The 13,546-nt window shown below is 40.2% G+C and overlaps 1 protein-coding gene across 1 annotated transcript in view; it reads left to right on the forward strand.

Moving 5' to 3' along the window:
* Positions 1-13,546, forward strand: part of ACSL4 (acyl-CoA synthetase long chain family member 4) — an 80,955-nt gene that overhangs the window by 53,533 nt on the left and 13,876 nt on the right. Inside the window, exons 10-14 of the mRNA XM_032392700.1 lie at positions 4,638-4,777; positions 5,687-5,859; positions 7,881-7,955; positions 10,644-10,835; positions 12,289-12,403. Of these exons, the coding sequence (XP_032248591.1) occupies positions 4,638-4,777; positions 5,687-5,859; positions 7,881-7,955; positions 10,644-10,835; positions 12,289-12,403 (695 nt within the window). The remainder of the gene's footprint in view (positions 1-4,637; positions 4,778-5,686; positions 5,860-7,880; positions 7,956-10,643; positions 10,836-12,288; positions 12,404-13,546) is intronic.

Below are 13,546 nucleotides of genomic sequence, written 5' to 3' on the forward strand. Positions count from 1 at the left end.
GTTCAGATCACCTTGTGTGAGAATCGGTCATAATGTTTCAAAGGTAGAAGGTTATCCTACAGATCGTTTTTGTTTCATCACAAATTAAAAAAAAAACAAAAACAAAAACTGAGTGAACGTAGGCCATCCCAGAGAGCTGAAGCAGCATATCCAAGGTATGGAACTGAGTCTCGAATCCGAGCCTCCCGACCCTTATGGTGGGTGACCAGGAAAACTGGCACTGGAGAGAGCTTCCAAAGAGAAAAGATGACTTTTAGGTATTTAAAATCCTTATGTAAAATAGTGCCTTTTACGAAAAGGAAGACGTTACAGTTTTTTGGCCTTTTTTTTGTTTTTAAAGATTTTATTTATTAGGACAGAGAGAGCACAAGCACGGGGGGGGGGGGAGGGGGGGAGAGCAGAGGGAGAGGGAGAAGCAGACCCCCTGCTGAGCAGGGAGCCTGATGCGGGACCCTGGGATCATGACCTGAGCCGAAGGCAAATGCTTAACCGACTGAGCCACCCAAGTGCCCCATTTTTTGGCCTTTTAATAATAAATCCTGAAATATTTAACACAATGTTTCAAACTTGCATAATCAAATATATTCTAGCACTTTTAGGGTCGGAAACTCCAGTGGGACTGTGTATCATGACTTGCTTGTATTATGATCAGATTTTAAGTCTTATCCCAATATCTTTCTCAGAACTATTTTCGCACATGGAAAGTCAGAGATTAGATCGTGAAGTGTTCAGCCCAAGTTTTCTAAGAATTACAGATGGAAGTTACTTTGTTTTTTAAGCTTCTAATTACAAAATTACCAAATAACTAAAGAATTAGGGTAGGTCAGAGTGGACTTTGCCTTTTTATTTAGAGGTGCTGTAGAATTCAGCACGTTTACAAACAGAAAGAAGCTTCTCATTAAAACGTAAGAAAGCGATGCTAATGATAGGTTCCAGGCACTGTGCTAAGTGCTTTAAATGGATTATCTCACTTAATCCTCCCTAAGACTCTGCTAGGTGGGTCCTGTTTTTCTGGTTTTATAAAGGAAAAAACTTGCCTGAGGTCACAGAGCCCATACTTGCTAAAGTTTAAGTGTGAACTGAGTCAGTCTTAACTCCTATGCTTATCTTAATTAAGATTGTTTCGTTTTGGGAAACAGTATTTTGGCTTTATTACCCAAAGTACAGGAATCCCCAGTAAACCATATCAGAGAACATAGGGAAGGAAAAGGGCCAAGGACTCTAGGAAGTAATGTCTGAATTTAGGCCTAAAGGCCATTGTCCATTCTTCTTTACTTTGTGTCTTGGAAGGCTAGCTTCTGTGGATGAATTACCAGGGCTTGCTCGCCTTCCGATTTGTGGTTGGGTTCAGCCAATTATTGGCACTCAGGAGAGATCACGGGGCAGGGAGGCAGGGGTGGGGGGGATGGGGGGGATGGGGAAGGGTGTCTGCGTACTTTGCTCCTTCCCTGCTGGGCTGTGGTTTGGGGAAGTTGTCAGGCGCCCATTGGACAGTCTCTTCTTTCCCACTGGCTGTAACCAGGTCTTGCCCATGGCTATAGTCCTTACCGGGTTCCAGTCCTACTTCTCTCCAGTGACTTCTTCAGGTCTAGGGATAATAAACAATCTCCCATGTTGCTGGTCCCTTGATGCTTCACCCAACTTTGTTGGTTCCCTTAGCTCTTCCTACTCCTCTATAAATAGGCCTTAAAGTTAAAAAAAATATATGCACCTATGAAAACATACATATATTATATATTTATATTTGGCATTTGTATATTATTACATGCTATTATTATAGTACATGTGTATTTTTAAACATTACTATTAGTTATTAAATTATATAATACATATATACAATAGATGTTAAATTTCTTGTTCAGATAATACATTACTTATATATAGTAGGTACTCAGTAAAAATTATTGATGTAAAATAAATGTTAGTTTCATGATATGACATATATTTTCCCTATGTAGTTACAGTTTTTCTCTGTTTAACCCTATCAGTTCCTTTTAAAAATTCATTTCATCTATTATTAGAAGATCCAATAAGAGAAGATGCAGAGTAATACATTTCAAAATTAAAAATTCCTTAACATTTTCTCAAATTATATTTATTATGCCAATGTTAATATTTGTAGCACTAATTATCATTTAATAATAGATATTATAGTTTATAATGGATTCTGATTCAGTTAGATTCTATAATTAACAACCTACTCAATTATCCCGTATTAATCAGACTTTAGTACATCAGATATAATGGCTAAAACAGATTATTTTTATCAGGGTTGAAAACTACAAGCAGATGAAAATAGCAGCTGTCCTTAATAATTGGATATGATTTTGTTTTATGTGTTTTAAATACATTTTTAGATTTTTACTTAAGTGCTTATTAAATGAGAAAAAATAGCAAAAGAAAAATCTTTTTTACTGAGAATTGGTAGATTCTGTTATCTGAGTTAGTTTCTTTCCTGGGTCAGAATAAAAGATCCATTTAGAGTCGTATATTCAGGGGCGCCTGGGTGGCTCAGTCGTTGGGCGTCTGCCTTCGGCTCAAGTCATGATCCTGGGGTCCTGGGATCGAGCCCCGCATCGGGCTCCCTGCTCCACGGGAAGCCTGCTTCTCCCTCTCCCTCTTCCCCTGCTTGTGTTCTCTCTCTCGCTGTGTCTCTCTCTGTCAAATAAATAAATAAAATCTTAAAAAAAAAAATCATATATTCACAGAGAGAATTTAGAATAAATTCTTCTTGTAAGCAGTGACTCAGTTGAACATCATGTAATTATTAGGTTGAACTAAAGGGTGGCTTAATGTGCTAATAGTAAATCCTGCCAACTTGTTGCAACTGTATTGTTTGTGTTCCTTCCTCATTGAGGTCTTTCTGTGCCTATGACTCGTATCTCCTGGAAGGAGCAGTGGAGGCAGTTCTCACACATCTGTCTCACTCCCATATGTTTTTTTTCCCACCCAACATCCCATTCACTTTTTTTAAGAGGGATGGTTACAGGATGTTAAAGTCCTTTAAGGGAACTTTTGGAATTTCTCAGTCACAGATCTAGACAAATATTTCAGTTCTATAATAATGATTCCATCTGGGGAAATGGACAGAACAATGCTATACCATGCTTGAATACTGTGCTGTGCTCTGCACCCCCCCCCCCAGCTTTGTTGAGATACAATTGACGGAACATTGTGTCAGTTCAGGGTGTATAATGTGATGATTTGATATACGTATATATTGTGAAATGATTACTGTAATAATGTTACTTAACACACCCATCACCTCACATAGTTACCGTGTGTGTATATGTGTGTGTGTGTGATGAGAACATTGAAGACCTACTCTTTTAACAACTTTCGAATATACAGTACAGTCTTGTTAGCTATAGTCACCATGCTGTGCCGTACATTACATCCCCAAGACTTAACTCATCTTCTACCTATAACGTTGTACCCTTGGACCAACATCTCTCTATTTCCCCCACCCCTAGCTTCTGGCAACCACCAGTCTACTCTCTGTTGCTGAGTTTGGCTCTTTTAGATTCCACATATAAGTGAGATCATATGGTATTTGTCTTTTTCCGTCTGCCTTATTTCATGTAGCATAATGCAAGAGATGGTTTTGTTGTCTTCATTTGTGAATGGCTCTATTCTGATATCAAAAGAGCCATTCCTAAAGTCATTCATTGTAGCACAACTGAATTTATACTAATTGCTACTTTAAATATTTAAAACCAGGTATTTATAAATAGGTGTGCTTTGTGCAACAATTCTTATTAATTTGTGCTAAGTCATTTCAAGAAAACATTTAGTGATAGTCTGGGCTTTTTTGCTTGTCTGTTTTTTTTTTTTTTTTAAGATTTTATTTATTTGAGAGAGAGAGACACAGCGAGAGAGGGAACACAAGCAGGGGGAGTGGGAGAGGGAGAAGCAGGCTTCCCGCCGAGCAGGGAGCCCGATGCGGGGCTCGATCCCAGGACCCTGGGATCGTGACCTGAGCCGAAGGCAGACGCTTAACGACTGAGCCACCCAGGCGCCCCTGTTTTGTTTTTTATATGTTATCTTGGGAGTCACTGTATCCCAAACCTAGTCCTACTTTTAATTTTCCAAGGAGCTGTGAGCAAGAATCCTATTCTTTTTTGTTATCTTAGGTTCTATTGACAGGGAATCAAAATACCTAAATTATAGGGACATAAAACTCTAGAAAACTGTGTAAGTAAACTCTTTTAATAAGCTCTGTAAATCTCTCTGCCATGCTCTAAGAGTCACAAGGTAGTAGTGACAAAAACACCAGGATTAGATTCAACATAGTTGGGTGTTCTGGTGCTATTTGAAAATAAGTGAATATATTTGAAAGAAAAGAATTAAAAAAGGTTTTTATGTGGGAGGTGAATGAATTATTTACACTCTAGTTAGCATTTTTAAAGAAATTTTAAGTAAACTTAGTGTATAGAACTGAAAAACCCCTATACTTGTCCCTAGTCTTTTTGAAATCGCGAACAGGTAAATTCAGTGAAATTAATTATATAATAAAAATATCCATTATACTGAAGACTTTTACCTAAGATGTTGTAAACAAGGTATCTTCAACTAAAGACTGTCTCAGTGTTGGTGTAATTCTTTTCAGATTATTGACTATTTTGCTTACCTTTTAGGAAATCATGGATAGAATTTATAAGAATGTTATGAGCAAAGTCCAAGAGATGAATTATATTCAGAAAACGCTGTTCAAGATAGGGTATGATTACAAATTGGAACAGATCAAAAAGGGATATGATGCACCACTTTGCAATCTGTAAGTACATGTCATAGACTCTATAGTGTGAGCCTTTAGATCTTGTGTGTTTACATCTGAAGCTGAATAAGTAACTGGCAAGTTAATTTAGTGTGAGCATCGCTGCCATCATCATAAGGTTGCGTTTCTCTTTTACTCACTTCTAACCCTCATTGCTTACACAGCCAACACAGAGGACCCCGAGCTCCGATCGTGGCAATTTAACAAATTTTAATAGTCGAGTAAATATTTAAGATTCAATTATAAAATTTGGTCTTGTGAAGAAAAACTAGACTTTCAAATCAAGACATTTGAGTCTAAAAAGGGCCATGTCCAACTGAAAGTGATACTCAAGATTTTATTCTGCATGAAGGTTTCTAATTTATTGTCTTCATAAAACAGTATAATAAGCATATGAATATAACAGCTATTTAAAATGTGGTGCTGGGGGAGGTGGAGATGGGAAAGCATTTTTCATTAAGAGAGAGATAAGTCAATAACTAAATGTTCTAAAGAGAGCTGTAATTTATTTTCCTTTGACGACATCATTTTCTTTCATTTACTGTATGTCAAAGCAATTTCCGGACACTGCACTCTTCTTTTTGCATTTTTAAGAGTTTTTCTGGCATTTTTGAAAATTAAAGTACAGTGGACACATAACGTTCCCTTAGTTTCAGGCGTATCACATAGTGATTCGACCCCTCTGTACGTTATGCTGCGCTCACCACAAGTGTAGCTACCATCTGGCGTTTTTGTCAAAGCACTATTAGTCGTCACTTTGTTAACCTCTCATTAATTACCACCATGGTTCTCAAACTTAGGTGTCCAGCCAAAGTTGAGCAGTCTTGCTCAGAGCTTATAAATTAGGATGTCACCAAGAATAATGTATGCATGTATTAAAATGATCCCCCCCTTTTCCATTTTTTCAAGGTTATTGTTTAAGAAGGTGAAGGCTTTGCTGGGAGGCAGTGTCCGCATGATGCTGTCTGGTGGAGCACCACTGTCCCCGCAGACACACCGATTCATGAATGTCTGCTTCTGCTGCCCAGTGGGTCAGGGTTATGGACTCACAGAATCGTGCGGTGCTGGGACAGTTACGGAAGGTAAGTGTTGGTAACGTGGCAAATAATTCAACGTTAGTTTGCATTTGCATTAGCTTTAGGAACCACGGTATTTTTATACCTCGTGAGTAATATCAGATTCAGGGCAAACCTGAATAGTTTTAGTAACTTCTAATTGAACTATCTTGTGTGCTCTTTATTTTTAAGCCTTGTAAATATTTATGCCATTTTGTCAGTCCTCAGGATTCTGTCACCGTGGGCCTTTAATCTCCTCTCCCTAAATGATTACTTCCTCGGAGAACTGCCCTCTTGGAATAAAGTATCATTTTTATGCTCCCTCTTGAATGTATCTTCCTGCTCTGACTTCTTGTTTGTTCTCCTTCTGTTAATTTTCATCATCCTAGGGCAGTGTTTATCAACTTTGGCACCACTGAAAGTTTGAACCAGATAGTTCTTTATTGCTCGGGCTCTCCTGTGCATTATAAGGTGTTTAGCAGCCGGATGGATGGATGCCAGGAGGAATTCACTCCTCCCAGTTGTGGCAGTGGAACGACTGGAAACATTACCAGATATCCCCCGAGGGGCAGAATCATCCTGGGGTGGGAAACGCTGGGTATAGTAAGATTTTTTTGGATCATCCCACTTTCACTTCAACTTACTGTGTCCAAAATCGGTGCCAGCATCCCAGACCATCTCTGCACCTCACAAATTGTTTGCGACAGTGGTGTTACCATCCTTAAAGTCATTCGGGGCATTTGCTTTGAAGTCATCTAAGTAAATATCTTGAACTTTGATCGGGTCTTCCCACTTCCTCGTTGGATTGCTCCCTCCCCTGCATGCCACCTTTGACATCCAGCCTTTTATTCCTTCGCACTGCTCCGAGGCGAACAGCCTTTCCACCGCTGTGCCTGCCTCTAGGATAGCACTTCGGGTTGATCCTGTGCACCTGTGGTAGACACCTCTGCCTCAAACACCGCCTCATTCTCAGCGAACCAAACTCCCCAGACATCTTCGATCTCGTGCCATTGTACCCATCGTTGTTTTCCATGATTTCCCACATCTCCACGTACCTGGCTCTGCTCTCCAGACAAGCCCGTCTTCTCACTCTTTCTCATATGGCCTTTCTTGCTCTCACCTCTCTGTATTTTCTGTTCCCTTCTCTTGGAATGCCCTTTCGGCTAACTGGTCACAGCTGCCTTTTCATGCCCAACTCTTCAATTAAGGCTTTCCCAATTTTACATTGATCTTTCTAGTCTCTGAGGTACCGTTGTGCTCACTTCTGGTACCGTGCAGTTGAGTATTTAAATGTGCTCTAAATTGTTTCATATGCAGTTTGGCCCAGGTAGTTTGTTAGTAAGCTCACTGAGGGCACAGTCTCCTTATCCTTTATGTGTTTTCTCTTTTCAGTGTTTAATATAATGCTAGGTACATTATTGGCTATCTATAAATACTTGATCACGGGAAGTACTGCTATGGAGAGCAGTACTTCCCTATTACAAAAGGAGAATATCATCATCGTCATCATCCTCATCATGGTTGGTAACGGCAGCTAATGTTTATCAAAAGCTTAGTTTGTGCCCGGAAGTGTTAAGCCCCTTCCACGCATCATCTCATTTAATCCTGACAACATATTCCGGTTAAGAAGGAGGTTTTCTTACTATCCCCATGTAATAGGTGAGGAAATGGAGGCTTCACGGGGCTAAGTAATTTGTCCGAGTCACACAGCCACAGTGAGTGGTAGAGAAGGAATTCCGCTCCAAATCTGTCTTACTGGAATCTGAGGTAGATAATGGCGGAGCCAGCTCTCCTCTTTTACCAGAGGTGTTTGTACTTAATTATCTGAAACATAGCCTGTGAGAAGCAAAAATGATGTGACAACACTGGAATTGATTGCACTGTCGAAATGAAGTTGAAATATTGAAACCCTGACCACGCTTTGCACTGCACTCATCATGGCCTCTCTCTTGTCATCTGTGAGACTCCGGCTCGGACTCCAGTATTCCTGGTCTCACGCGGGTCTGAAATGTGGTATGCTAATATCTTTGTTGCTTTTTCCCTCGTAGTTACTGACTATACTACTGGCAGAGTGGGTGCCCCTCTCATTTGCTGTGAAATTAAGCTAAAAGACTGGCAGGAAGGTAAGAATTTGATGACAAGCTCTACTGGTTCTAGATGTGCTGAAAACCACCTTGAGCCTCAAGATACCCAGTCTTTGAAGGGTTAGGTTGTCTGTGGTAGCGAGTGAATCTTTGCTGTTGCTCGTTCCCTGTGCTTGCTTTCTCCTCAGTAACATCTTTAGGTTCCGAAGAGGAAAAGAAAATCTCTAGAATCAAGGCATGGTGATTCTGAGCTTGAGAATACTTGATGGTGAAGAGGAAAAACATTCTTAGTGGGCCATTCCCTGGGTTTGGAGAAGGAGCCATATCCTATCTTTTGAAGCTCCACTTTGCTAGTGAGGAGGGTTGGGGCTGGAAAATGAAACCCCAGATTTTTAGGGGATAGAGTGATTCATCACACACACACACACACACACACACACACACACACACACCAATCCCTTAGCTCTTGACCCCAGCAAACGTTTTCACAGTTGAGACTCAATTCTCCAGCTATTTGTGTAATTTTATTTTTATATGTGACTACAAAAGGAAGCTTGCACCTTACAGATATTGGCGATAATCCTTTTTATAAATCAGCTGAAGGCAAAAGTAAACCAGTCTTCCTGATGAAATTGTGAAAAATACTAAATATGTGCATTAACTGCAAAATAATTAACAGCTTGGCCTTGCCAGATAGAGCAAAAGTAATTAAAAGGCTTACAATTTTAAAAGGGAGTATTCACCTTGGGATGGAGCCATAGACTGGAAATTTAAAGGACCAGTTAGTTACCTTCTAGGACAATTCCCCTAGGTTGTTCAAACCCAAGAAAATGAATGGGCTTTATCTCACATAAACTTGAAGTCCCTAAAATTGTTTCTCTCCTGTGACTTTCTTATGATGTGCATTATTGTCGGTGCTCCGTGAGCAAATGGCCACTTCTTTTTAAAAACCACATTTAAAATCCAGTTGCATTCCCAAGAGTTTTGCATCTTGGGAATAAGTCCTCCCATGGTCATGCCGTTCCAATTCTAGGATGGAAATCTGAAGAGAATATAGGGAATATGGGTCTGGCTGTATTGAGTCTCAGCATCACTATTTTTTTATTAGATGGGTTATTTATGAGGCAATGAAATCAGAGAAACAAGGTGTATCACTACAACTTGGTAAGGCGAATTTTGCCTCTAATTTTTTTTCTCTGATTTTCTGGTCTTGTGCCTTAATGTCCATTTGGGGGAGTAGGTCCATTTTTGCAAATGTATTTGGAGCTTTCCTTGCTATGAAGGAACCTTTGCTTTCTGAAATAGGAATGATCTTAATGTTTTACGTACAGTGGGTTTCGTCCAATTCAAATACTGACTAGGTTAAGAATTTTAAGAGCAGCTTTAATTCTTTTAGGACATAAAATCCAATCAACATCTCAGGTTATGAATTCAGATTTTTGTCTATTTCCCTTAAAGTAAGATTTTTTTAACAATGAATAGATAATGAGTAGTGGTAAGATATTTCAGAGTTATTGTCAGTTATTTCGTGTTCTAACTTTTGAAGTCATGACTGGTCATAGGCCAAGTTAAGAAAATAAAGTTTCCTTCCTGTTTCTCCTAACCTCCCTTTCCCTCTCACTTAGTGGTGTTGCCTTTGGTAGGCACTTCCTACCTGCTCTCTTGTATTAAAACCTTAAGAGAGAGAGAGAGGTGCCTGGGTGGCTCAGTCAGTTAAGCGTCTGCCTCCAGCTCAGGTCATGACCCCAGGGTCCTGGGATCAAGCCCCATGCAGGGCTCCCTGCTCAGTGGGGAGCCTGCTTCTCCCTCCTCCCCCACCACACTCGTGCTCTCTTTCTCTCTCTCTCTCTCTCGCTCTCTCTCGCTCTCTCTTCGTCTAAAATAAAGAAATAAAATCTTTAAAAAAAAGGAGAGAGAGAAACAAACCAAAAGAGACTCTTAACGATAGAGAACAAACAGGGTTGATAGAGGGAAGTGGGTGGGGGATGGGCTAGTTGGGTGATGGGTATTAAAGAGGGCACTTGTTGTGATGAGCACTGGGTGTTGTATGTAAGTGATGAATCACAAAATTCTCCTGAAACCAATACTGCACTGTATGTTACTAACAAAAATTGAGAGACGATGGATTCTGAAAAACAAACTGAAGGTTCTAGAGGGGAGGGGGGTAGGAGGTTGGGTTAGCCTGGTGATGGGTATTAAAGAGGGCACATTCTGCATGGAGCACTGGGTGTTGTACGCAAACAATGAATCATGGAACACTACTTCAAATACTAATGATGTAATGTATGGTGATTAACATAATAATAAAAAATTTAAATAAAATTTTAAAATAAATAAAAAATAAAACCTCTTTAGAAAAAAATCTGAAATGCATGGATATCATCATATTGGTAATTTACTTATAACACCTTCAAATGTTACCCTTCTTGCGGGTACTTTAGTCTTAACAGAGCTCTATGAAGCCCATTTCTAAGTGTGAAATTTTTTGGTCATTGGGAAAGTTTGGCATAGTTGGTGGTTGGTGATTATCATTGAGCCTTCCTTGGTACTTCTGAAATTACAGTGACTCATGATCCTCACATCAATGTGAATAAATATAAACTAATATTCTCCCATAAAGTGACATAACATTTGATCCACAGAAACATATTAGTATAGGAGTTTTAAGAATGAATACAAGTACATTCTGTGTTAGAACAGTAACTAATTTCATTTAATGACTTCCAGGTGGTTATACAATTCATGACAAGCCAAACCCCAGAGGCGAAATTGTAATTGGTGGACAGAATATCTCCATGGGGTATTTTAAAAATGAAGAGAAAACGGCAGAGGATTATTCTGTGGATGAAAATGGCCAAAGGTGGTTTTGCACTGGTGACATTGGAGAATTTCATCCTGATGGATGTTTACAGATTATAGGTCAGTGTATTCTCTTTTTGGGAGAAAACAAAGCTTGCTCAAAGAGGTATTTTTTTGGTCAACTACACATGGTACTGTATGGCCATCTACTGTAACATACCCTACCTAGAGTATCATAGGACACCACAGGATAGAATCCCTCACCATTGACCTCCCCACTCAGGAAGCAGTGTGGACACCTTACTTTCCCTAGTGGCTATTTCTATAGCTCCAGCTATCCTCGAACCGTAGAAAATTATAAATCCTCAACAGCAATGCATTCTTCTGCGAATGTCAGTTGGTTTGACACTGCCCTCAGTGAGCCTCCTGCAAGAGACTTTTAGCTCCAAGAGAGCCCTTATGCTATTCACTTGAGGCAGGCAGAACCTAAAATGAAAATTTGCCTAACTAGTTGGGAAGGACCAGTCTGTAGGGTCCTAGTCAGGTTCTTTTCAAGCCGTAAAATTTCCTCAGTCATATCTCTTGTGGTCCATTAAATCTGTCCCTGCATATAGTTAGAGATTTCCTGGGAAAAGTGGTTCTTCATCTAGAAGTTAGCTCTGCTGGGGAAAGCCCCAGTGAGCATGGCTCAATCTAGAACCAACTCCCTCCCTCCCCTGCCTTTTTTTCTTGATCCTTATTTGCACTGGAATCAAAGGTGGTTTCTGTGGGCATGTAGAGTGGGTTCCCAGGCTAGAGGCAGGCAAGCCGGCACGCGTACGAATGTTGTAAGGCAACCGGTGATTACTCAAGCCAGGCCGTCCAGTGCCAGGAGCACTGTCATTTTAACAAGATGAAGTCAAATATGGAAAATGGGGAATTCACATTTATTAACCACGTTCCCTATGCCAGACGTTGTGCTACATGCTTGTATCAGTATCTCTGATAAAACTGAGGGTTGGAGAGGTCAGCCGACATGCCCAGGCTCACGTGGCTTGTAATGGGCAGAGCTGCCATTCAAATCGAATGCTCTGAGATCCTGTTCCTTCTATTCACTTTATTATGGTGGTTAAGATTATAATAAGATACCGAAGCATTCTGTATGGGGTCTAGCATTTTAGCCAGTACCTCTTCAGCATGGTGTCTTCTTTTTTTTTTTTTTTTTTTAAAGATTTTATTTATTTATTTGAGACAGAATGAGAGAGAGAGAGAGAGCACATGAGAGGGGGGAGGGTCCGAGGGAGAAGCAGGCTCCCTGCCGAGCAGGGAGCCTGATGCGGGACTCGATCCAGGGACTCCAGGATCATGACCTGAGCCGAAGGCAGTCGCTTAACCAACTGAGCCACCCAGGCGCCCCATGGTGTCTTCTTTTTAACTGACGTGTATGGGCAAGCATTATATATAAGAAGATTTTCAAAGAAGTCTCTTGGTCAATCAAGATGAAGGCAGTGAGAGTGAAAGAAAATCAGAATTGTGCATACCCTAAGAAAGTGGACTGTGGGTGACTTAACATTCCTCATTCTTCATCTTACAGATCGTAAGAAAGATCTGGTGAAATTACAAGCAGGAGAATATGTATCTCTGGGGAAAGTAGAAGCAGCACTCAAGAACTGTCCACTTATAGACAACATCTGTGCGTTTGCCAAAAGGTAATTTTAAAAGTTGCATTTGTGCTTCCTTGTACTTACAGTAAAAGGACAACTGGAAATCATTTTGATCATCTATAATCATAAGGGAAACACCAACATTTCATCAGCACTGGGGAGTGTTACACGTTTCTGAAAGTTAACCAGCTTGAAGATCATTCGAGATGATTGAGACATTTTAAGTAATTCTTCGACACCTACTACGCCTTGCTTAATACTTAGCTGTGCCACAAAACTTACTTCATTTAACATCCTTAACCACTAAGTTGTTAATTTTCCTAAGAAGTTCACACAGCTAGTACAAGTTTTCTAAATCAAAAACCTTAGAGATTGGACCATTTCCTTTATGTGTTAATAGGGTTTATTTTTAGGGGCTTTATCACACCCTTTAAAAATGTAATTATAAAAAAAAAACCCCACAGAACATAAAAGTTACCATCTTAACCATTTCTAAGTGTATAGTTGACTAGTGTTATGTATATTCACATCATTGTGCAGTCAGTCTCCGGAACTTTTTCTCTTGCAAAATCGAAACTCTCTAGCTATTAAACAACTCCCCATTTTCCCTGGCCCCAGTCCCTGGCCCCCACCATTCTCCTTCCTGCTTCTGTGAATTTGACTAGTCTAGATACCTCATATAAGTAGAATCATACAGTATTTGTCTTTTTGTGACTGTCTTCCTTCACTCAGCATAATGTCCTCAGGGTTCATCTATATTGTAGCAGGTGTCAGAATTTCCCTTCCTTTTTCAGGCGTAGTAATGTTCCACTGGATGGGGGCATCTGGGTGGCTCAGTCGGTTACGAGTCTGCCTTTGGCTCAGGTCATGATCTCAGGGTCCTGGGATTGAGCCCCATGTTGGGCTCCCTGCTCAGGAGGGAGTCTGCTTCTCCCTCTTCCTCTGCCCCTCCCTCGGCTCATGGTCTCGGTCTCTCTCTCTCTCTCTCTCTCTCTCTCTCTCTCTCTCCCTCTCCCTTTCATCTTTCTCAAATGAATAAAGTCTTTAAAAAAATGTTCCATTGGGTATATAGACCATATTTTGTGTATCTATTCATCCATCAATGGACAACTTTGGTGGCTTCTACGTCTTGACTACTGTGAATACTACTGCTATGAACATGGTTATACAAATATCTCTTCAAGATCC

This window comes from Phoca vitulina, unplaced genomic scaffold (assembly GCF_004348235.1).
Source record: "Phoca vitulina isolate PV1807 unplaced genomic scaffold, GSC_HSeal_1.0 scaffold69, whole genome shotgun sequence".
NCBI lineage: Eukaryota > Metazoa > Chordata > Mammalia > Carnivora > Phocidae > Phoca > Phoca vitulina.